The sequence below is a fragment of the Mercurialis annua genome, linkage group LG8 (assembly GCF_937616625.2).
Source record: "Mercurialis annua linkage group LG8, ddMerAnnu1.2, whole genome shotgun sequence".
Taxonomy (NCBI): domain Eukaryota; kingdom Viridiplantae; phylum Streptophyta; class Magnoliopsida; order Malpighiales; family Euphorbiaceae; genus Mercurialis; species Mercurialis annua.
This window is the reverse complement of record NC_065577.1, coordinates 36,178,738-36,196,422: the sequence shown is the minus strand read 5'-3', so window position 1 is coordinate 36,196,422 and position 17,685 is coordinate 36,178,738. Positions and strand designations below refer to the sequence as shown.

General features: G+C 34.4%; 1 protein-coding gene and 1 long non-coding RNA gene across 2 annotated transcripts; both read right to left on the bottom strand.

Moving 5' to 3' along the window:
• Positions 1–1,441: 1,441 nt before the first annotated feature.
• On the bottom strand, positions 1,442–1,987 carry LOC130014907 (uncharacterized). Its single transcript, XR_008789656.1, has 3 exons — positions 1,952–1,987; positions 1,769–1,876; positions 1,442–1,509 (listed from the first exon to the last, which is right to left on the bottom strand). It is a non-coding gene; the product is annotated as an uncharacterized LOC130014907 (long non-coding RNA).
• Positions 1,988–2,031: 44 nt separating this feature from the next.
• On the bottom strand, positions 2,032–2,792 carry LOC126661993 (uncharacterized). The gene is made up of 4 exons (XM_056104174.1): positions 2,551–2,792; positions 2,328–2,472; positions 2,123–2,245; positions 2,032–2,049 (listed from the first exon to the last, which is right to left on the bottom strand). The coding sequence occupies exons 1-4, from the start codon at positions 2,790–2,792 to the stop codon at positions 2,032–2,034; spliced, it is 528 nt and encodes a 175-aa protein (XP_055960149.1).
• Between the last annotated feature and the right edge of the window lie 14,893 nt (positions 2,793–17,685).

Below are 17,685 nucleotides of genomic sequence, written 5' to 3'. Positions count from 1 at the left end.
GAGACATTTATTAAAAAGGGTTAAATTTGAAAGATAATAGCTAAAGTTACATTGAAATTCTAAATGGACAAGTAAATAAAGACATATGCATCTAGTGGACAACAAAAAAACAGAGGGACTATTAGACAATCTTTACGTTTCACCGTCAAAATGACAATTATTTTTGTATTTTTTATCTCGTCTCTAACATGTTTACTTAATTTTGTCCGACAAAAAAGTATAAATTTTAATTTTGACAATGTTTATATTAGAATCACTTCTTCATTTTGATGAAACTATGAGGGTCATTTTTTCCTTTTCTTAGTTTTTATGTGATTGTACTAGTATTATCAATTCAAAAATTTATATTATCAATTTTAAAAATAGTTCACAGAAAATAGCGGTCATTATATTCTAATCACTACTAGAAAACGGGTGTTTAGCGACGGATATTTCCGTCGCTAAACACCTGAGATCCGTCACTAATTACAATTAGCGACGGATTACCGACGGACTCCGTCCGTCGGTAAATTTTGGGTCGCTAATTGTAATAGCGACCCAAAAGACTGTCTGTCGCCAACTTACCGACGGAATATTCCGTCGGTAAGTTGGAGGCAGAAGGTCGGTAAATTGCTCGGCCAGCCGACCAATTTCCCGACGGAATTACCGACGGAATTTCCGTCGCCACGTTAGCGACGGAAATTCCGTCGGCAATTCCGTCGCTGTTTCTTTCAATTGGCGACGGAAAATTCCGTCGCCAACTGCAAGAAACAGTCGTGTCATGTTTAATTAGCGACGGAAAATCCGTCGCTAAAGTTAAAAGTGGTAGTCGCTAAATTACCTGTTTTTGGCAAAATTTTATTTTTTTACGGCTTATTTTCATATTTTTTCTGTTATTCGTTAGACCTGTTAAATATACCATTCACATACATAAGAAACAATAAATATATATAACCAAATCCGTAATATATATATATATATAAACGTCAAAAAGCATACAAAAAACATTAATATCAAAGTATACGAACAAAAAACATAAATATGTCCAAGTGTATCACAAGCCTACTCTAAACTGGTGGTGTCATCAGCAGGAGGGGGTGGGGGTGGTGGGAACTGCGGGCGTAACTCGGATGGGAGTGTAGTCATCAGCCGCGCAAGCTCAGTACGGATCCGCTCGTCGAAACCCGCCTCCACACTACGGATCCGTTGCTCGACCCGCTCTTCGAAACCCGCCTCCACAGTACGAATCCGCTGCTCGAGCCGCTCCTCAACCTCCCTAGCAATACGCTGCTCTATGTCCTCAGTACTAACGTTCCCCTGCTGGGATGATTCGCCGCGGCGCAATCGGCTAGCGCTGCTCTGGCCGATGTAGGATGCTGAAGCCGATCCAATACCGTAGACTCGCTGCTTCTTGGTTGCCTCGAGAGACAAAAACAGCTCGTTCTCGTCGATCGGCTCTGGAGTCGACGAACTCCCTTCTCCAGCTGCCTGAGACTGTGTTGCTGCAGCAAGCTCTGCCTGAAAACGGTCCTGAGATTTAAAAAATACAATTTTTTAAATTAGTTAAACCTACATTTCTAACTAAAATTGGACAGCATTTTGTCTATAATTTGATCATCACCCATTTTTCAGGGACATCCTGCAAAAACTACAGACACTCTGTTCAACTATAAGTAACAGCAATCACAACACCCACAACAAACACGTAAACATCCTATAAACAACGTCTATATAATTAAAGTTATATATAAGTCATATTAAACAGTCACTTAAGGTTAAATAAACTTACATTTTTATCCTTTGATCTCTTGTCAACAAAGACAGTCCGATCTGCTTTGGTCAGGTGCAACCGTACATGCAACTCAGCCAAAGTGGGCTCTCGACCAAGCTCCTCAGTCTATTATATGAAATGAACAAATTAATTAATAGATAAACAAAATATTTAACACGATTATTAATATTAAAAACATACCATAACTGTCTTATGCCTCGTAGCCGATCGCGATCCTACGGTATGTCGAACAGGTCCGGTGCCAGCTCCGGACGGCTCACTCATCCGATTAGCTCGTGCTATATCGGACTTTTTCTTAGCCTCAGCAGTATCCCAGTCTCGCTTCCATGACGCCCAAGTATCAGCACTAACACTGCCCTCTTTTTTATCCGGCTTCATGTTGTGGAGAGTATCTTTATACCGATTGCCCGCATGTCGGTAGAAGACCCCTCTAATCAGATCCTCAGGGTAGGTCGGGTCCCAGCAAAAACCCTTCTGCAAACCATTAAAAAATAAATATAATTAGAAATCAAAAAGAAAGTTAAACATATATTTAAAATTTTAAATATTTAACAACCTTGAACTCCTCGAAGTAGAAGCCCTTATGCTCTGCTGTAATCTTCTTCCACGAGGAACCCTCAGCAAACCATCTAGATCGGAAAATGGGCAAGATCGCCCTAGATGCTGTCCCGCTGTCGTTCCTGCTATCCAGTAATTTTTCTCTGCACATTACAAAAAACACTTAGTTTTCACATTTTTTAAATTAAATTATTTTTTAAAAAAAAAGTTGTCAATCATACCTTGCAGCATCTGGTGTAACTCTAACCCTCCCAGTCTCGTCCGTCGCTGGTGGCTGGCCCTGTGGTTGCGGCTGTCTCGCCGCTCTCCGCGGCGCAGGTCTAGCAGCTAGCACCTGCTGCTCAGCCCCGGGATCCGAGTCCTCAGGGGCATCCTGCTCTGGGTCGCCGCGTCCACGTCCGCGTCCCTGAACTGTATCCCTACCGCGGCCTCGGCCGGCAGAAGAACCACCTGAACCTCTCATATCTGCAAAAAAGATTACAAAAAAATATTCGACAAGAAAAAAATAAACACAACTATTATAAAAACCATAACACATAATTTATTAACAAAATAAAGTTACCACATCAACAAATGTAAATAAAAGTCAAAATTCTACATAAATGACACTTAAACGAATCATGCAATTTCTATATTATCTGCCGCTACAATGTCTTCATCGTCTGATGAAGATGGTGGATAATCATCTTCCGTCTCCACTAATGGAGGGTTGTGTAATGCAGCCTCGTCCGCCTCGCTATATGCATGAATACGGAAAAAATATTCGGCAGCCTTCCGGCGTCGTTCCCCAGGTGCATTACATAATATAGGGTGTGTAACGGTAATTATATATTCCGTAAGGAATAAGCGTTACACAGCCTATATTAAATAGCCACCCGGAGAACATACGCCAGAAAACTACCGAATATTTTTATACCATATCCATACATATATGTTTTTTCGTGATCAAATTACGCAGACGACGGCAGTTTTACGAACTGTACACACGTACAATCCCGTGTCGTTCAATCGCTTGAACACACGGGACGGGTTTCTACGGCTAGGTAAGATTTTATTCGGTGTGAATAAAATCTTTGTTAAATAAATTTAATTGTTATTCAATTTACTCTAAATACTATAAATTGAATACAAAAATGCAGTAACACTTACTTGTTGAAGAGCAGAACCGCAAGGGAGATCGATTACAAATGGATATAGGTAGTCGGAACCAAACCTACAGTGTATTAGTTTTGGATCAGCTTATCATAACACTACAAATTAATCCATAATCCAGATACATTATTTTAACATTCTAAGTATTATCCTATTTTTTACAAAAATCCGGCAGCATTTCCCCTGAAAACAAGCATCACCCATTTTTCAGGGAAATCCTGCAGGCAAACAATACACATTCCAACATAACCAATACTTAACCAAATACGCTAAATTCTCAAAACTAACAAATAACACAATTAAACGTATATTAAGAATTAAAATCAAATTAACATACAACTTAACCAAATTTATAATTTTTAATCTAATTCATTTTATTGTAATTAATACACTCAATTATATTACTCGATTAATCAAAATTAATAATTAACTATCCTATTCACGTAACATAATTAACTAACTTCATTAATAGAATAACCTAATTTTACTAATCAAATTAATTAACATAAAAAGTTTGATTTCAAGTTTTTTCAATTAACTTTCATATTATTATCTATCCTATTATAATAAATTTACGTAAATATAGAAACTAACCTAATTTCATATAACTTTCATATTATTATAAAAATTAAATTCAAACCTAATTACATTTAAAACTAATTTAATTAATATCAACTAAATTAATATCAACTAAACAATAATCTAATCTAATACTATCAACTAAATTAATTTCATAATTTAATGATAATAATATTAAATTAATTAAATTTAAACCTAATAACAATTAAATCTAATTTAATTAAAATCTAATTTAATTAAAATCTAATCAATTTATACCTAAACCTAATCTAATAAAATTTTAAAAAAATAACTAACTTACCCGGCGGTGGACTGGCAGCAGGGAACGGCGGCGGTGGACTGGCAGCAGGGAACGGCGGCGGTGGACTGGCAGCAGGGAACGGCGGCGGTGGACTGGCAGCAGGGAACGGAGGGGGCAGTGGCTGCCAAGGAACAAAAAACAAAAAAAAACTATAATTTAAAGTGTTTTGTATTTAATAATTTAAAGTGGCAGAAAAAGGAATGTTACCTGCGGCGGCGGTTGACGACGGCAGCGGTTGACGGCAGCGGTTGGCAGCGGTTGACGGCAGATCGAGGTGGTGGATGCAAGGTGGGCAGAAAAAGGAAGGAAAGAGGAGGAGGAGGAAGGTGAAAGGAAGAGGAGGAAACTTTCCGGCGGCGGCGGCGTGAACAGGTCGAAACGGTGAAGGGAGAAGAGAATGTTCGGCGGCGGCGTCAAATGAAGGAAGAAAAGAAAATGAAGGGAGAAGGGAAACTGCTCGATACAAACCCTTAGATTTAGCGACGGATTTTTAATTCCGTCGCTAAATCAAGCACTTAAATGAAACTCAGCGTTTCGTTAAGTGTTTAGCGACGGAAGTTACAATCCGTCGCTAAACACTTAACGAAACGCTGAGTTTCATTTTTTCCCTCATGATTAGCGACGGATTTCACTATCCGTCGCTAATTATAAGGGAAAAACATGGTGGGTTAGTCCAGTTTAGCGACGGATTGCAAAATCCGTCGCTAAATCGGAGGGAAAAACCTGGCGGGAAGCCTCCCGCCAAAGTTTTAGTCCAGTTTAGCGACGGATTGCAAAATCCGTCGCTAAATCGGAGGGAAAAACCTGGCGGGAAGGCTCCCGCCAACGTTTTTAGCCGATATTGCGACGGACTCCTTGTCCGTCGCAATATCCGTCGTTATTTACCTAAATTAGCGACGGAAGTGTATTCCGTCGCTAATTACGGTCGCGAATTCCCTGATTTCTAGTAGTGAATATTCGAATAAAAAAATAAATGGAAATTTTGTAAAACTAAACCAACACAAATCAATTTTTATCATAAGTCCATCCATTTATAAAATGTTAAAATAATAATAATAACAATTAATAAATAAGTAAATAAATAGACAACAAAAAAATATTACTTTAAATACTAAAAGATTAGTGGAATCCAACAAAATAAACAACAAAGTATCATATAAAATAATATAATTTAAAAGTAAAATTATTAGAACGAAATGAACATTAAATTTTCATACTTTCATACTATTGAGATTAGAATACAAAAGAATAGTGAAAATAAATATAAATTGAATTACCAATAAGGTGTAACTCAAATAGCATAAGCGATAGGCAGTAATATGATAGGTTGTGGGTTCGATTCCTCTTATAAGCGCTCCCCCTTTCCCAATTATCATAAAAAAATTGAATTATGGTTTGAGAATAATTCGTCTAAAATTTACATGTTGTGAACGCTTCGTGTTCGTGGATAATTATTTAAATTTAATATTATATTAAATAAAAAAATATTATAATAGATATTTATTTAATTTTTAATTTTTTTTATTGAAGTAAAATATCGACATTTGGACTATTGAAAAAAAAGTAATTGCTAAGACACTATTGTAATTGAGACTTTTAAAATCCATAAATTTCACCAAAACCATAAATATAAATTCTATGGATTAACATATTCCAACTTATGGATTGAACATAAATACATTGATTTATAAGGATTTTTTTTATTGGTATAATAAAATTTTAAAATAATCCATTATTGGATGTGAAAAAAGGATAAAATTTAGCGATTTTTAGTAAAGTCTGCTCATCAGCATCTTTATTGGTGTAAGAAGAGGTATCTGATCTCCTTTATAGAAAGTCTTAAGAAATTGAAAGTTCCATTAGGGATAATGTCATAGAAATTCACCAACTTTACACGTTTTCTCAATTTAATCACGTTTTTAAAAAATTCTCATAAAAATACACCAACTTTCATTTTTTTTCCAAATTCATACACGGTGCAGATGTGGTACTCATTCATTGGTACAATTTGCTGAGGTGTAAGTCATTTTTAACCAATGAATAAGTGACACGTCAGCACCGTGTATGAATTTGCGAAAAAATAAAAGTTGATGTATTTTTATGAGAATTTTTAAAGAATGTGATTAAATTAGGAAAACGTGTAAAGTTGGTGAATTTTATGACATTAACTCTTCCATTTAAGATGATGAACTTAATATGAAGAGCAAATTCACGGTGTTTAGCCACAATGATATATTGACATCGACGAGGTATATCCTATTGTGGGGGTGTGCAAAAAAATCGGCCAGGCAAATTAACCGATCGAACCAATGAATTTTGGTCGGTTCAGTTTGATTAAAAGGGTTACTTCAATCGGTTCAATTTTAATATAAAAAAATTAGTTTTTAGTTATCAGTTCAGTTTTAATTTTAAATTATTCAAATTAATTAAACCGACCGAATTAACCAGAATTTTGAATTTTTTGTTTTTCTTAATGTTTTCCATAATTTAGTCGGTTTTAAGCAAATTAACAAAATTAAATGATTTATTCATTTAGTTCGGGTTTGAAATTCTTTTCTATCATATTTGGTCAGTTAGGTTTTCAGTTAAAACTTCTTATTCGATCGGTTCGGTTTTGGCTATTCGGTCGAACTTTTAATTTGATTAAGGAGTTGTCTGTTCGGTTTCGACCGAACCGACTGAATGCTCACCCCTACCAATTTTGTCTCGGAAACAATTGAACATGCTTTCTTACGATGTTCTTTTTTCCTGTAGAATGTTGCCACATGCAGGATCTTTGATTCCAAAAGCTCATTCTAGTTCTTTTATGGACTGACTAATTGATATTTTTACCTAATTACCTACTGAGCAATTCTTCCATATTATGTATACTTGTTAGGGCATCTGGAAATCAAGAGATTATTTGGTGTAGAAATGTACTAAACCAATTGTTGAGAGTCTCCTTCATTTATGCAACTTCATGCAATCCATTAGACTTTGGGTCGTAATTCTAAAAATCACTCTAGGGGCAGTGTTATCAATAATGTCGAGTGAGGTAGTGGTGCCCCTTTGAGATCGATGCTCTTAAGGTAAATAATGATGGTGTCATTTTTCAAGAGACAAATCGTACAAAACTTGGATAGCCAAAACTCATGAGAGACAAATAGATGAATCTTATTCAAAAATAATTCCTAGAACTCTCAATTATTTTATTGCGGAAGCTTTTATACGAGAAGTTTTGAGATTGGATTAAAGAGAAGTGTTGGTAGCGAATAATGATCGAATCAAATGTCTTGCTAGATTATAGATTTGAAATTTTCTCAGAGTAACGTTGACTCGTACTGTGGTTTGTTAGTTGAGGATTGTTTATCTTTCAAGCATTTTCATAAATAGCATGTTGTAGACACCTATTTTCTGCACAAGTAGAAAAGTGATAAGGGACTGAAGCGTAGGATGATTTTAAGAGACACCCGTCCCGGTGATGAGCTGGCTATCCGCTTATTATAATTCAAGTGACCTAGATTGATGCGCAACGGTGAACTTGAAGGATTAAAGTGTAATTATCGCGAATAATCCATAAATATACAAAGAGATTGTGATAGAAGTTGTCACGACCCAATCTCAGGGCCGAGACCGGCGCTAGGGAATGGGAGTGGTTGCTCCGAAATCCGTAGCAAGCCTAAACGTAAAATAATTTTTTCACAAATATAAACGTCATGCATGACATACATAAACACGTGTCATGCTGAAAACACATGCCATGTATACATATCCTCTAGCAACCAAATTCACAAACATTAAATAACACAGCAGGCGTAAAACATTTAAAACTTTAAAACATTAAAGTTATATTTACAGATAACCATACATTACAAGCTGAACTACAAAACACTTATCTACTGCAGCTCTAAGAGTAAAGTACTGTTTCTTTACATACTTTCAAAAATACAGACTTCTGGAAGTAGGATAGAAGTCCGTTGCTTCAAAACGTCTTTCTCCTGAAAGGAAATTTGTGAGGGGTCAGTATATGGGGATATACTGAGTGAGTTCATACATTTACTAATAAGTATTCAAATAAATCATAAAGTAATGTCATAACATTCAAAACGTATGTTGCCTAGTACAAGATTCGATTGAAACTCTAATCCTCAAATATACTAATCATATATCGTCTAATCCAATCATTTAATCTCAAGTTGTGAGTCCAATTCACTGGTGGGTCCAACCCACTAGATACGGGGACTCCAGGTTACACCGTAACCGAGTGCTCACTCGTATCGAAATCATATATCCAACTTCGAATTTCATATTCATAATCAAACTCACAGCTGTATTAAATCAAAACTGGTGATCACTCAGTCCTATTGCCGCTCAATAGGTAGCACGTTCCATCGGATCAATACTGGTTTCAAATCAAGCATATGTGAAATTCATATAAAAATTTCGCATTATAAACATGCAATTCAAACATAAAGCAATATAAAGTAATTGCTTGAATAAATAATTTAAAAGCAAATCGTATAAACTCACAGAAATCGCTTATCCAAAAATACTTCGGGGCTTAAAACGTCAAGCTTCCCGAGCTCCTAGTCCAGCTGCTTCTTGCCTCGCTAGATCTAAAACAATTTCAAAACATTTGACTCATATCAGAATCCTTATTATAAGATTGACTCTAGACTCGAGACACGATACGTTATACTTTCATTAATCGCCGTGCTTCCCACGCATATCCCGTTAAACAGTATCTAACTCGTTTACAGATCGATTACCGTTTCTAGAATTCATTCTCGTTTAACCTCGTTAGGTTAACGTCTCAAATTAATCGATAACTAGTCGAATATTAATCTATTTCAGGTCTCAGTATGCGCGTACTACAAATTTTCTTTAGAACGGCTCAATTGGCGAAAACACTGTGCGTACGCGCGTCTTTCTGTGCGACTGCACAGGGGACTGTGCGTCCGCACAGTCTGGGCAGACTGTGCGTTCGCATAGTCTTGACTGTGCGTTCGCACAGCCACGGGCTTGGCTCGGGGTCGATTTCCGACGTGCTCCAATGTGTCAAAACGCTCTAAACGTATCCAAAACGCTAATTCTAACTTCAAAACATTCAAATTCAATCCTATAATCGATAAAACGATAAAATCATTTCGTGGCCTAAAACTTTAAATCGATATAACTCAAAATATATTCGTCTAAACGATAAAAGGTCAAGCTTACCGTGATACGCCACTAAAATACGATTGTTTGAGTTATAAAACGTCGGAAACGGACGTGAAACGGAAACCGAGCGACGAACCGTAATTGTACGGCGAAGAAATGAGAAAGAAGAAGAAACTGAGGAATGAAGGATCTGGATCCTTCATTTGAAGGAAAACTTATATATATAACGGTTAATTTTCACTTTGATCCTTAAAACTTTTTAAAAGTTTCAATTTAGTCCAAAACCTATCCGCGTCCAAATTTTAAACGATCTCTAATCGACTCGAAACTTTTACCACTAATACTATATATTATTTCGCAAATTTTGGCGAAATAATTATCGTTACAGGATTTATAATTTATTTTATATTAATTTCCGAAGTTATTTCTTTAATTTCCATAAAATCGCTTATTAACAATTATTCTAAATTCCCGATAAAATTAAATTAAATTATTCTTAATTTAATTTATCGGAAATCTCGACACGTGCCACGACTTAATTACCTTAAAATATTTTGGGGTATTATAGAAGTCTAAAAAGCTGGACTAATTATAATACTTTGGAAATTTATGGGCCAATTTGTAGGTTTGACAGACTAAATTTTTCAAACTTGACCTTAATACCCCTAGAATCCCTTTGTGACACTTTTAGAGACCAAGAATGACATTTTGCCACCTTTTTCATTACACACACTGTATATTCCTAAAATTAAAATTAACTAACCAAAAATACATTTTCAGTTTAACCTAAACTATAAGTTAACCCTAACCCTAACCTTAACTCTATAAGTAACACCCTTAAACACCCTAAAGGAGGGGGACAGCCAGGTGGCACACAATTAGACACAAAAAACCCTAATTAATTAATTAAACCCTAGATCTAGCCAACATACACTAATTTTCAACCACACACACAAATTCCAGCCACCTTTTGTTAATCGAGTTCAGTTTTTTCACTTTAAATCTTCAAAGATTTGCGGATGCACAACGATTTACATTGGATTCTACATCCGGATCTCTAGAAGCCGACCCTAGCAATAAGAACAATACTTTTGAGGATCCCTTTACACATAATTATTGTTATATATTCAGTCCCTTTATACATAATTATTGTTATATATTCATTTAATTTCAATTTGATTTGTTAGGATGCATGATTAGTTTTTTAGTGTTCTTGAGTAAATTACCATAATTTACCATGAATGCCTTTAATTTCACTGCTAGATTTGTTTTTTTGGTTTAACATGTCACTTTGATTAAATTTGAATATCAGCAACTTGATTGCACGTTTTTATCGTTTTTGCACGTATTTTTTGTCAAAATCTAAATCCGAACCATACTCTAGAGTTGTGGCTCCGCTGCCGCCATTCCATCTGGTGTCACCGCTAGTCCTTTTGGCGTCATGATCCCCTTCTCCTCAACTTCCCTAGAGCTTCAATCTAGAACCCGTAACTTGTTTTTGCGTTTCCTTGTTCATTCGGACTCTGAATCGCTGCCCGTTTAAACTGCTAGCCATATAATTAGTTGTAAGCTTATTTTCTGTAATTTTCTAGACCCATCCTAGACAACATGACGCTGCCACGTCAGCAATGGTGCCATGTGCAATGTCATAAATGGCATCATGGTTCATAAAGCAAATTCTTCAAACTAACAACTTGCATTGGAGTTTTCTGCTTCATTCATACTCGGAATTGACCCCGGTTTATACTAATGGACTCCTATTGACCAGAGGAACGACTTCTATGTTTTAAACAGATCCTAATACTGACTTTACTGATAGTCAAATGACATAGAACCGCCAGACACTCTAGAATGAGGTTTAAAAATATCTTTAACTTGTATGTATATCAACTGTTTTTTTTGGATATGTAAATAATGTTTACAACTTTAAATGCATGTTCATATCAAATATTAAGAGGCCTAATTAGATAGTCATGTTAATTTAGTTCCAGAATTATTAATCACATAGAAATTCTACGACTGCTATGAAAACTATAATAAGTGGTTCTATAGACATTCAAGATGGTAAAAATAAAATCAATCTCAGTTTTACATCAGTTTTAGGCTTTATGCATGTAATTGGAATAAAATTCATTTCTGTTTGTTATGTGTTAGAAACTCTAAGGGTTAGATGTTCATTTAGGAGTACCCGCTTCTTACTCAATATGTTAGTTCAGATCGAGTCATATGTCAATCATGCATGTCAACATTTATTTTAGTCATTTACTTTCCAGCACTTACTTTGGGACGCCTTATTTTGATGAGGCTGTTATTGCTTGTATAACATGATATATTTTACTTGAGATATGTCTAATAAATCAATAAAATTAATAAACCAAGTACATGAGTTAATTGTGTACACAAACCCGAATCTTTTGGTCGGATGCACGATGTCCTACGCATCCATAAATGAGTGGGATGTATGGTCGGTAGAAAAGGTATTTCCTAACTTAGCTAGACAGTGATTCCATTTATTTCTCAAAAGCCTGGGCGAACCGTCCCGCCGCTCACACTCGATTTTTAAGTATATAAGGTGCTTTGCAAATAGTATGGCTCATGATCTTGTTAGATTTGCTGTTTCTATGCTACAATTTGGAATGGGCTTCAGATTCCTTTTATGTTACTATTCCACTATTTTCTATTGCTTATATGAAGTTCTTTAAATTTGATAAAACTTCGATGGTCAGGAGCTCCCACCAATTGATTGCATGTGTATGGCCCATTGTATTTTGTCAGCGTCCACGTATAGGTTTTTTGATAGCAGGGTGACACGCAACCACCATATGCATATGTCATTGTACCAACAAACTAACGCAAATTTTGTGTTGGTAGTGCGGTGAAACTTGTGCTGCCTTCTCATAGCCATTGAATAAGAAGTAGCACATGTCTGCATTCGAGGACTAATTTTTATGTTCAGCTTTACAATTAGTTTTATGTTATGTTTGCGTCGGCTGTTTTGTTTTAAATTCGAGGACGAATTTTTAATAAGTTGGGGAGAATGTATTATCCCGTATTTTTCTTTTATTATTTTTAAATTATTTCAAATTTTATTTTAATTTTTGCATTCCGTCAAATTTTAAGTAAGTCATTATTATTATTATTTTATATTTTTACTTAATTTTATTTGAGTCGTTCGTGGTTCGATTCGTATCCGGTTTGTTTGATTAATATAGCACATGCATTTTTATCAATTAAGAGCCATGCATGCTTTATTAATTTCCCATGCATGCTTTAATTCTTTTGGCCCATGTTTCTTTTGGTTTAACATTTCCGCTTGGTTGACCCATGTTCTCTTTTATCAACATTTTTCTTATTCAGGGCCCATGAATTTAAATTTGGTTTTTTTGCCATGCAATTGTTATTTCTGGAAACAGGTCCACTGTATGCGTTCTTTTTATTCCTTTTTTTTTCTAAACCTATTCTTTTCCATCGTTTTAAAACAAACCCTAGTCGCCATACGCTCAAAAACGCTCTGAGATATCATCTTTTTTATTCCTTTCTTTCGCTCTCAATCTGCATCAAGCTAAGGTCATCCTCTTCGTTTCAGCCGTCTTATCATTCTCAACCATCCTTACGCCTTGTAATCGAAAACGGTACGTGAAACTTATTCGTTTAAACGCCGCTACGGTTCATCAATTCAATTGTTCTTTTATGTCGTTCATTCCTTGCATTTAATGCCTTAGTTAATAGGTTTTTAGGTTGCTTTATTACTAAGTTTTAAGTTCAGTAGTAGATGGAGTTCATCAATGGTATTTTTCTTGAGTTATTTATTTGGTGTTGAGTTTCCTGATTCATGGTTAGTGTAAATTGTTTCTGTAACTTTGTATATGATTTGGTTAAAGGTTAAAGATGGTTTCTGGAATTGTTTAAGTGGCGGAAAAGTTGGTATTATAATGATTTTTGCCAATTTTGTTTTTGTTCTATTAATGGAGACTTTTAATTAGTTTTTGTAATGTTTGGTTTGAATAAATGATTTATGCTTTAAATTGGACGGTAATTGTTTCTTTCATTTTAATAGGCCACTTTGTTTTATTTCAATAGTAGGCTTGGTAAAATGTTTAGGGCTTTTGATTTGGATTTCAAATGATTGGGCTAATGATTGTTGGGTTTGTGTTTTAATTTTGACTTTTTTAGATGGATTACGGGATTGCCCAAATTAATTAGATAATTACCACCCTAAGTTTGAAATTTGAGCTTTGTCATTTCATCTCTTATTATTCGATTTTTAACCTTTCTAAATTCAATTTTTATACTTTCAAAATGAGAAAAATACGGTTCCAAAATCTGAGAGATTGTATGTCGTGATTCTTGCGAGATTTTCACCTTCCTTTTCTCCATTCAAATTCCAGTTTCCATTTCTTTCAAACTTCCCATTTCAGTAGTTTTTCATAATTTGAATTCAGAATGGTTTCAACTAGGTTGATAAAAGAGAACATGAATCAGTTAATAAACTATATATTTATTAGTGATTAAAAGTAAAATTAATAATTTTTTAAAAGGTACAATTTGTTTTAAATACACAATTCAAGTTTACCAACAATTTACTAACGATATATTCACAATACACAATTCAAGTTTACCAACAAGTTAACCAACAGTTTACTCAATATTAACCATTGGTTGACCAACACCAGAAACAATACAAATTCCCATAGGCATTTCTTCAAACACCAAGAGTGCAATATCAAAATCAGACCACTACCGACAATGCTTTCTTCAAACACCTCAGTAACTCATTTTTCTATGGAAGAATGCTTTTTAAGATGTACATGACAATTATGGAGCCTTTGAAAATTAGAATCATTACCAAAACACTATCGTTTCATTCATCTTCAGATCTAAAATCTTTGGCAGCCATACAGACAACATAAAATTAAATCAGGATCTCCAATAATGGCGGCTCTGTATCTCACTCATGGCGGCACTGGTTTTTTTCTTCAGCGTTAATAATGTTTCTCTCAGCGGCAGCGGCAACGATGGCTTCCAAAAAACGGAGACAAATCTGTTCAACCGGTGGTGATTTGTGCGTCGGCAGAAATTCGTCTTTGGCAGCAAAATCTGGATTCTTCAACTTTTTGAAGATTTTAATTGTAATCTTAAAATTTGATTTTCGTAGAGATTGTAGGAGAAGATTTGATTATCAAGTGAAACTTACCTTATTTAATAATTTCGTATTTTGCTAATTTTGAAAAGTTAATTTTGAAAAATAAAAGATGGACATGATAATTTTCAATTTTGAAAGATAGCCCCGTAATTGTCTAATTATTGTTGTATAAGTTAGGTATTTCTCAATTTTTCTCTTTAATTTTACATTTGGTTTGGGCCTAATAATTTGGATCACTCGATTTTAATTCTTTTGGTTCGATTTTATTAATCAAAGGCTATTAATGAAATACCGATTTGAATTCGAATTTTTAAATTATCGTTTTCATTTCCAAAATTCTAATTGATAATATTATTTAAATTTAAAAACATTATTAGTGTCGATTCTAATATAGATTGTTTTGATTATATTAATTTGAAAATGATATTTATTTATAACCTAAAATTTTATAATTTCTTGGATAATTATTAATTGTTTTGGATTTTGGCTTGGCGTGCCGGTTTGGCCAAATCACATTTTAAATTTTAAAATATTTTCTTAACTTATTTTACTTGAGCACTTTGTTGTAACTTGGGTTATTTGAATTTAAAGCTATTGGGTTCGGTTTTAAATTTTGATTATTATTTTATCAAGTTGTTTTTATAATTATAAACTATGGTTTATAATTGGATATCATATATTATTTTATCAAAGTTATTTTTGAAATTATAAACTCTTGTTTATATTTGATAAAATATTTGAATCGGGCTAGACTTGGGTCGCCCGACACGTGAGGTTAGCTTGGTAGTTATCGGTAACTCGGCTGACCCAATATTAGGTATTTGAAGTGTTTTATTATTTAATAAATATTTAAATAATATTTTCTAAAACAGATTTGTAAGCGGGAACTCAATAAGCTTGTCTTGTTGTTGACTTTATAAATGTTTGAGTATTGCGTTTACTCTAGTTAGATTTACCTCAACTTGTTGTTTGTGCTAGTCCTATGTGGTGTCTAGTACTCTATAGAGTTAGGGTCCGTTTTTAATAATTATTTATACATTGTCTAGACCCGTTAACTGTTCGTGCTTCAGAGGCGAACTAGAGCTAGGTTGCTTGCCATGATCACGTGGATTAGCAAGCAGTGAGTTTATATCTCTATTTACCTCTTTCTTAAGCAGCTTTTCGAACTGTTTTCGACATTGTGAATTGATTTGGAACGTGCTATTCGATGGACATCATCGGGACTGTGTGCGCACCGGTAATGATTATTATGGTATCGAGGTAGGTTTGAGATGCGTCTCACCTTATAGAGGACACCGGTGGAAGATACGTCTCCTGGGCTCACTATATTATTAAGTGACAGTCGGGGATCGGTTATTGAGATACGTCTCACCGACACGACAATGGATTTAGAATTGTGATTTAGAGTTTCATTAATAATCCATAATGAACAAATGTTTTATTAAACGTTTTCAACTTAATAAATATAAATGGTTATTTTTCCAAATTTTCCAGGTTTATGATTTGAGCATTGGTCGATCTCCATTTCTTCATTCTCGGAGGTTCTTTATTTTATTTCAAAATAAAAGAGTCGAACCGTTTTAAACTCTTAGATCGCAGTAGTAGTATCAGTTTATTTATGTCCTAGCCTTACATTTATGCTTTAGACTATTATTTGTTGGAATGGTCCAACTGTTACTTTATTGCTTTTGGCATGTTTACATTGTTTATGGTATTTATTTATATTGCCATACTTTTAGAGGTTATATTTTGAGACGAGTATATTTTAGATTATATGTGGTTTATATGTACTGCTAGATTAGGCTGAAGTCTCGGTTGCCCCCAAGCATGTGGTTTTCTGCAGGTACATAGTTGTTTATGATATTTAACTGTTATCTGCAAGGCTTGCTACGGGTTTTGGTTCAACCATACCCATACCCTAGCGCCGGTCACGATTCATGAAAATGGGTCGTGACATTAAGTAATTAAGCCATGTAAAATGACGTGACACAACCGTTACATTTGATAAACACTCATAACTATAAACATAAGGGAGAAAATGTTTAAAAAATAAACTAAAAAAACTTAAATTCTCTTTTCAAAAAGTTTAAAGGGCTTTTCTTTTTCTCCACAAAACAGCAGCACGACGATCCACGCCATCTATATAAAACGTGTAATGGCACACATGTGAAGTAGAGCTATATATTATCAAACAAAGGATCACTTTACTATCTCAACTTGGCATAAATTATCGAAAAAGTTCAAAACTGGAAAATCAGATTATTTTTACTCGGAACTTGGCAAAACCGACTAAAAAACACCCATAGACTGGCGTGGTACTTTAACTGGAGAGTGGGTTTCTAATTAATCATAATTTATTCTAATTAATTATACTTAATTACTATTAAATATAATTAAACCCTAATTAATTTAGGGGTCTTATTTTTTTAATTCCAATGAGGAGGAGGAGCCTTCTCGCTGAAGAAGAGGAGTTGGTGCTCCTCTTTCTCAGAAAAGCAACAACTCCTTGGAACTCTGCTCCTGGATGAGCAGATCTACTCCTCGAGAAACAGATCTGAACTTTTTTGTCTGTTCATTTTTTCGTCGAAGAAGACGAACAAACCCATGTGGGTCTATTCATCACTTCTATTAAAAAAGTGAAGAAATTTATTTACTTCTTTAATGGAAGTGACGAAGAGACCCAGATGGGTCGTGAAGAAAATTTCTTCACTTCCTTAATAGAATTGGAAGAGACCCATCTAGATCTTTTTGTAGAAGATGAACAAACCCATCGGGTCCATTTCGAGGGGTTTGATTTTTTATTTCGAAAGGGTAATTTATTTTGTCGTGTATAAAAGATATATCTTTTTACGGTTTTTAATTTTATTAAATTTTAAATATTTATATTAATTAAATAAAAGTTTTATTTTTTTGTTAAAATTATAAAATTTGCGGGTTAATTTGTTAGAGATTAAATTATTAGGTGTAAAATGTTAAAAAAGATTAGGATCATCTTAAACCTTTTCTTATTAAAACCACCTTAAAAAAATCACCTTGAAAATC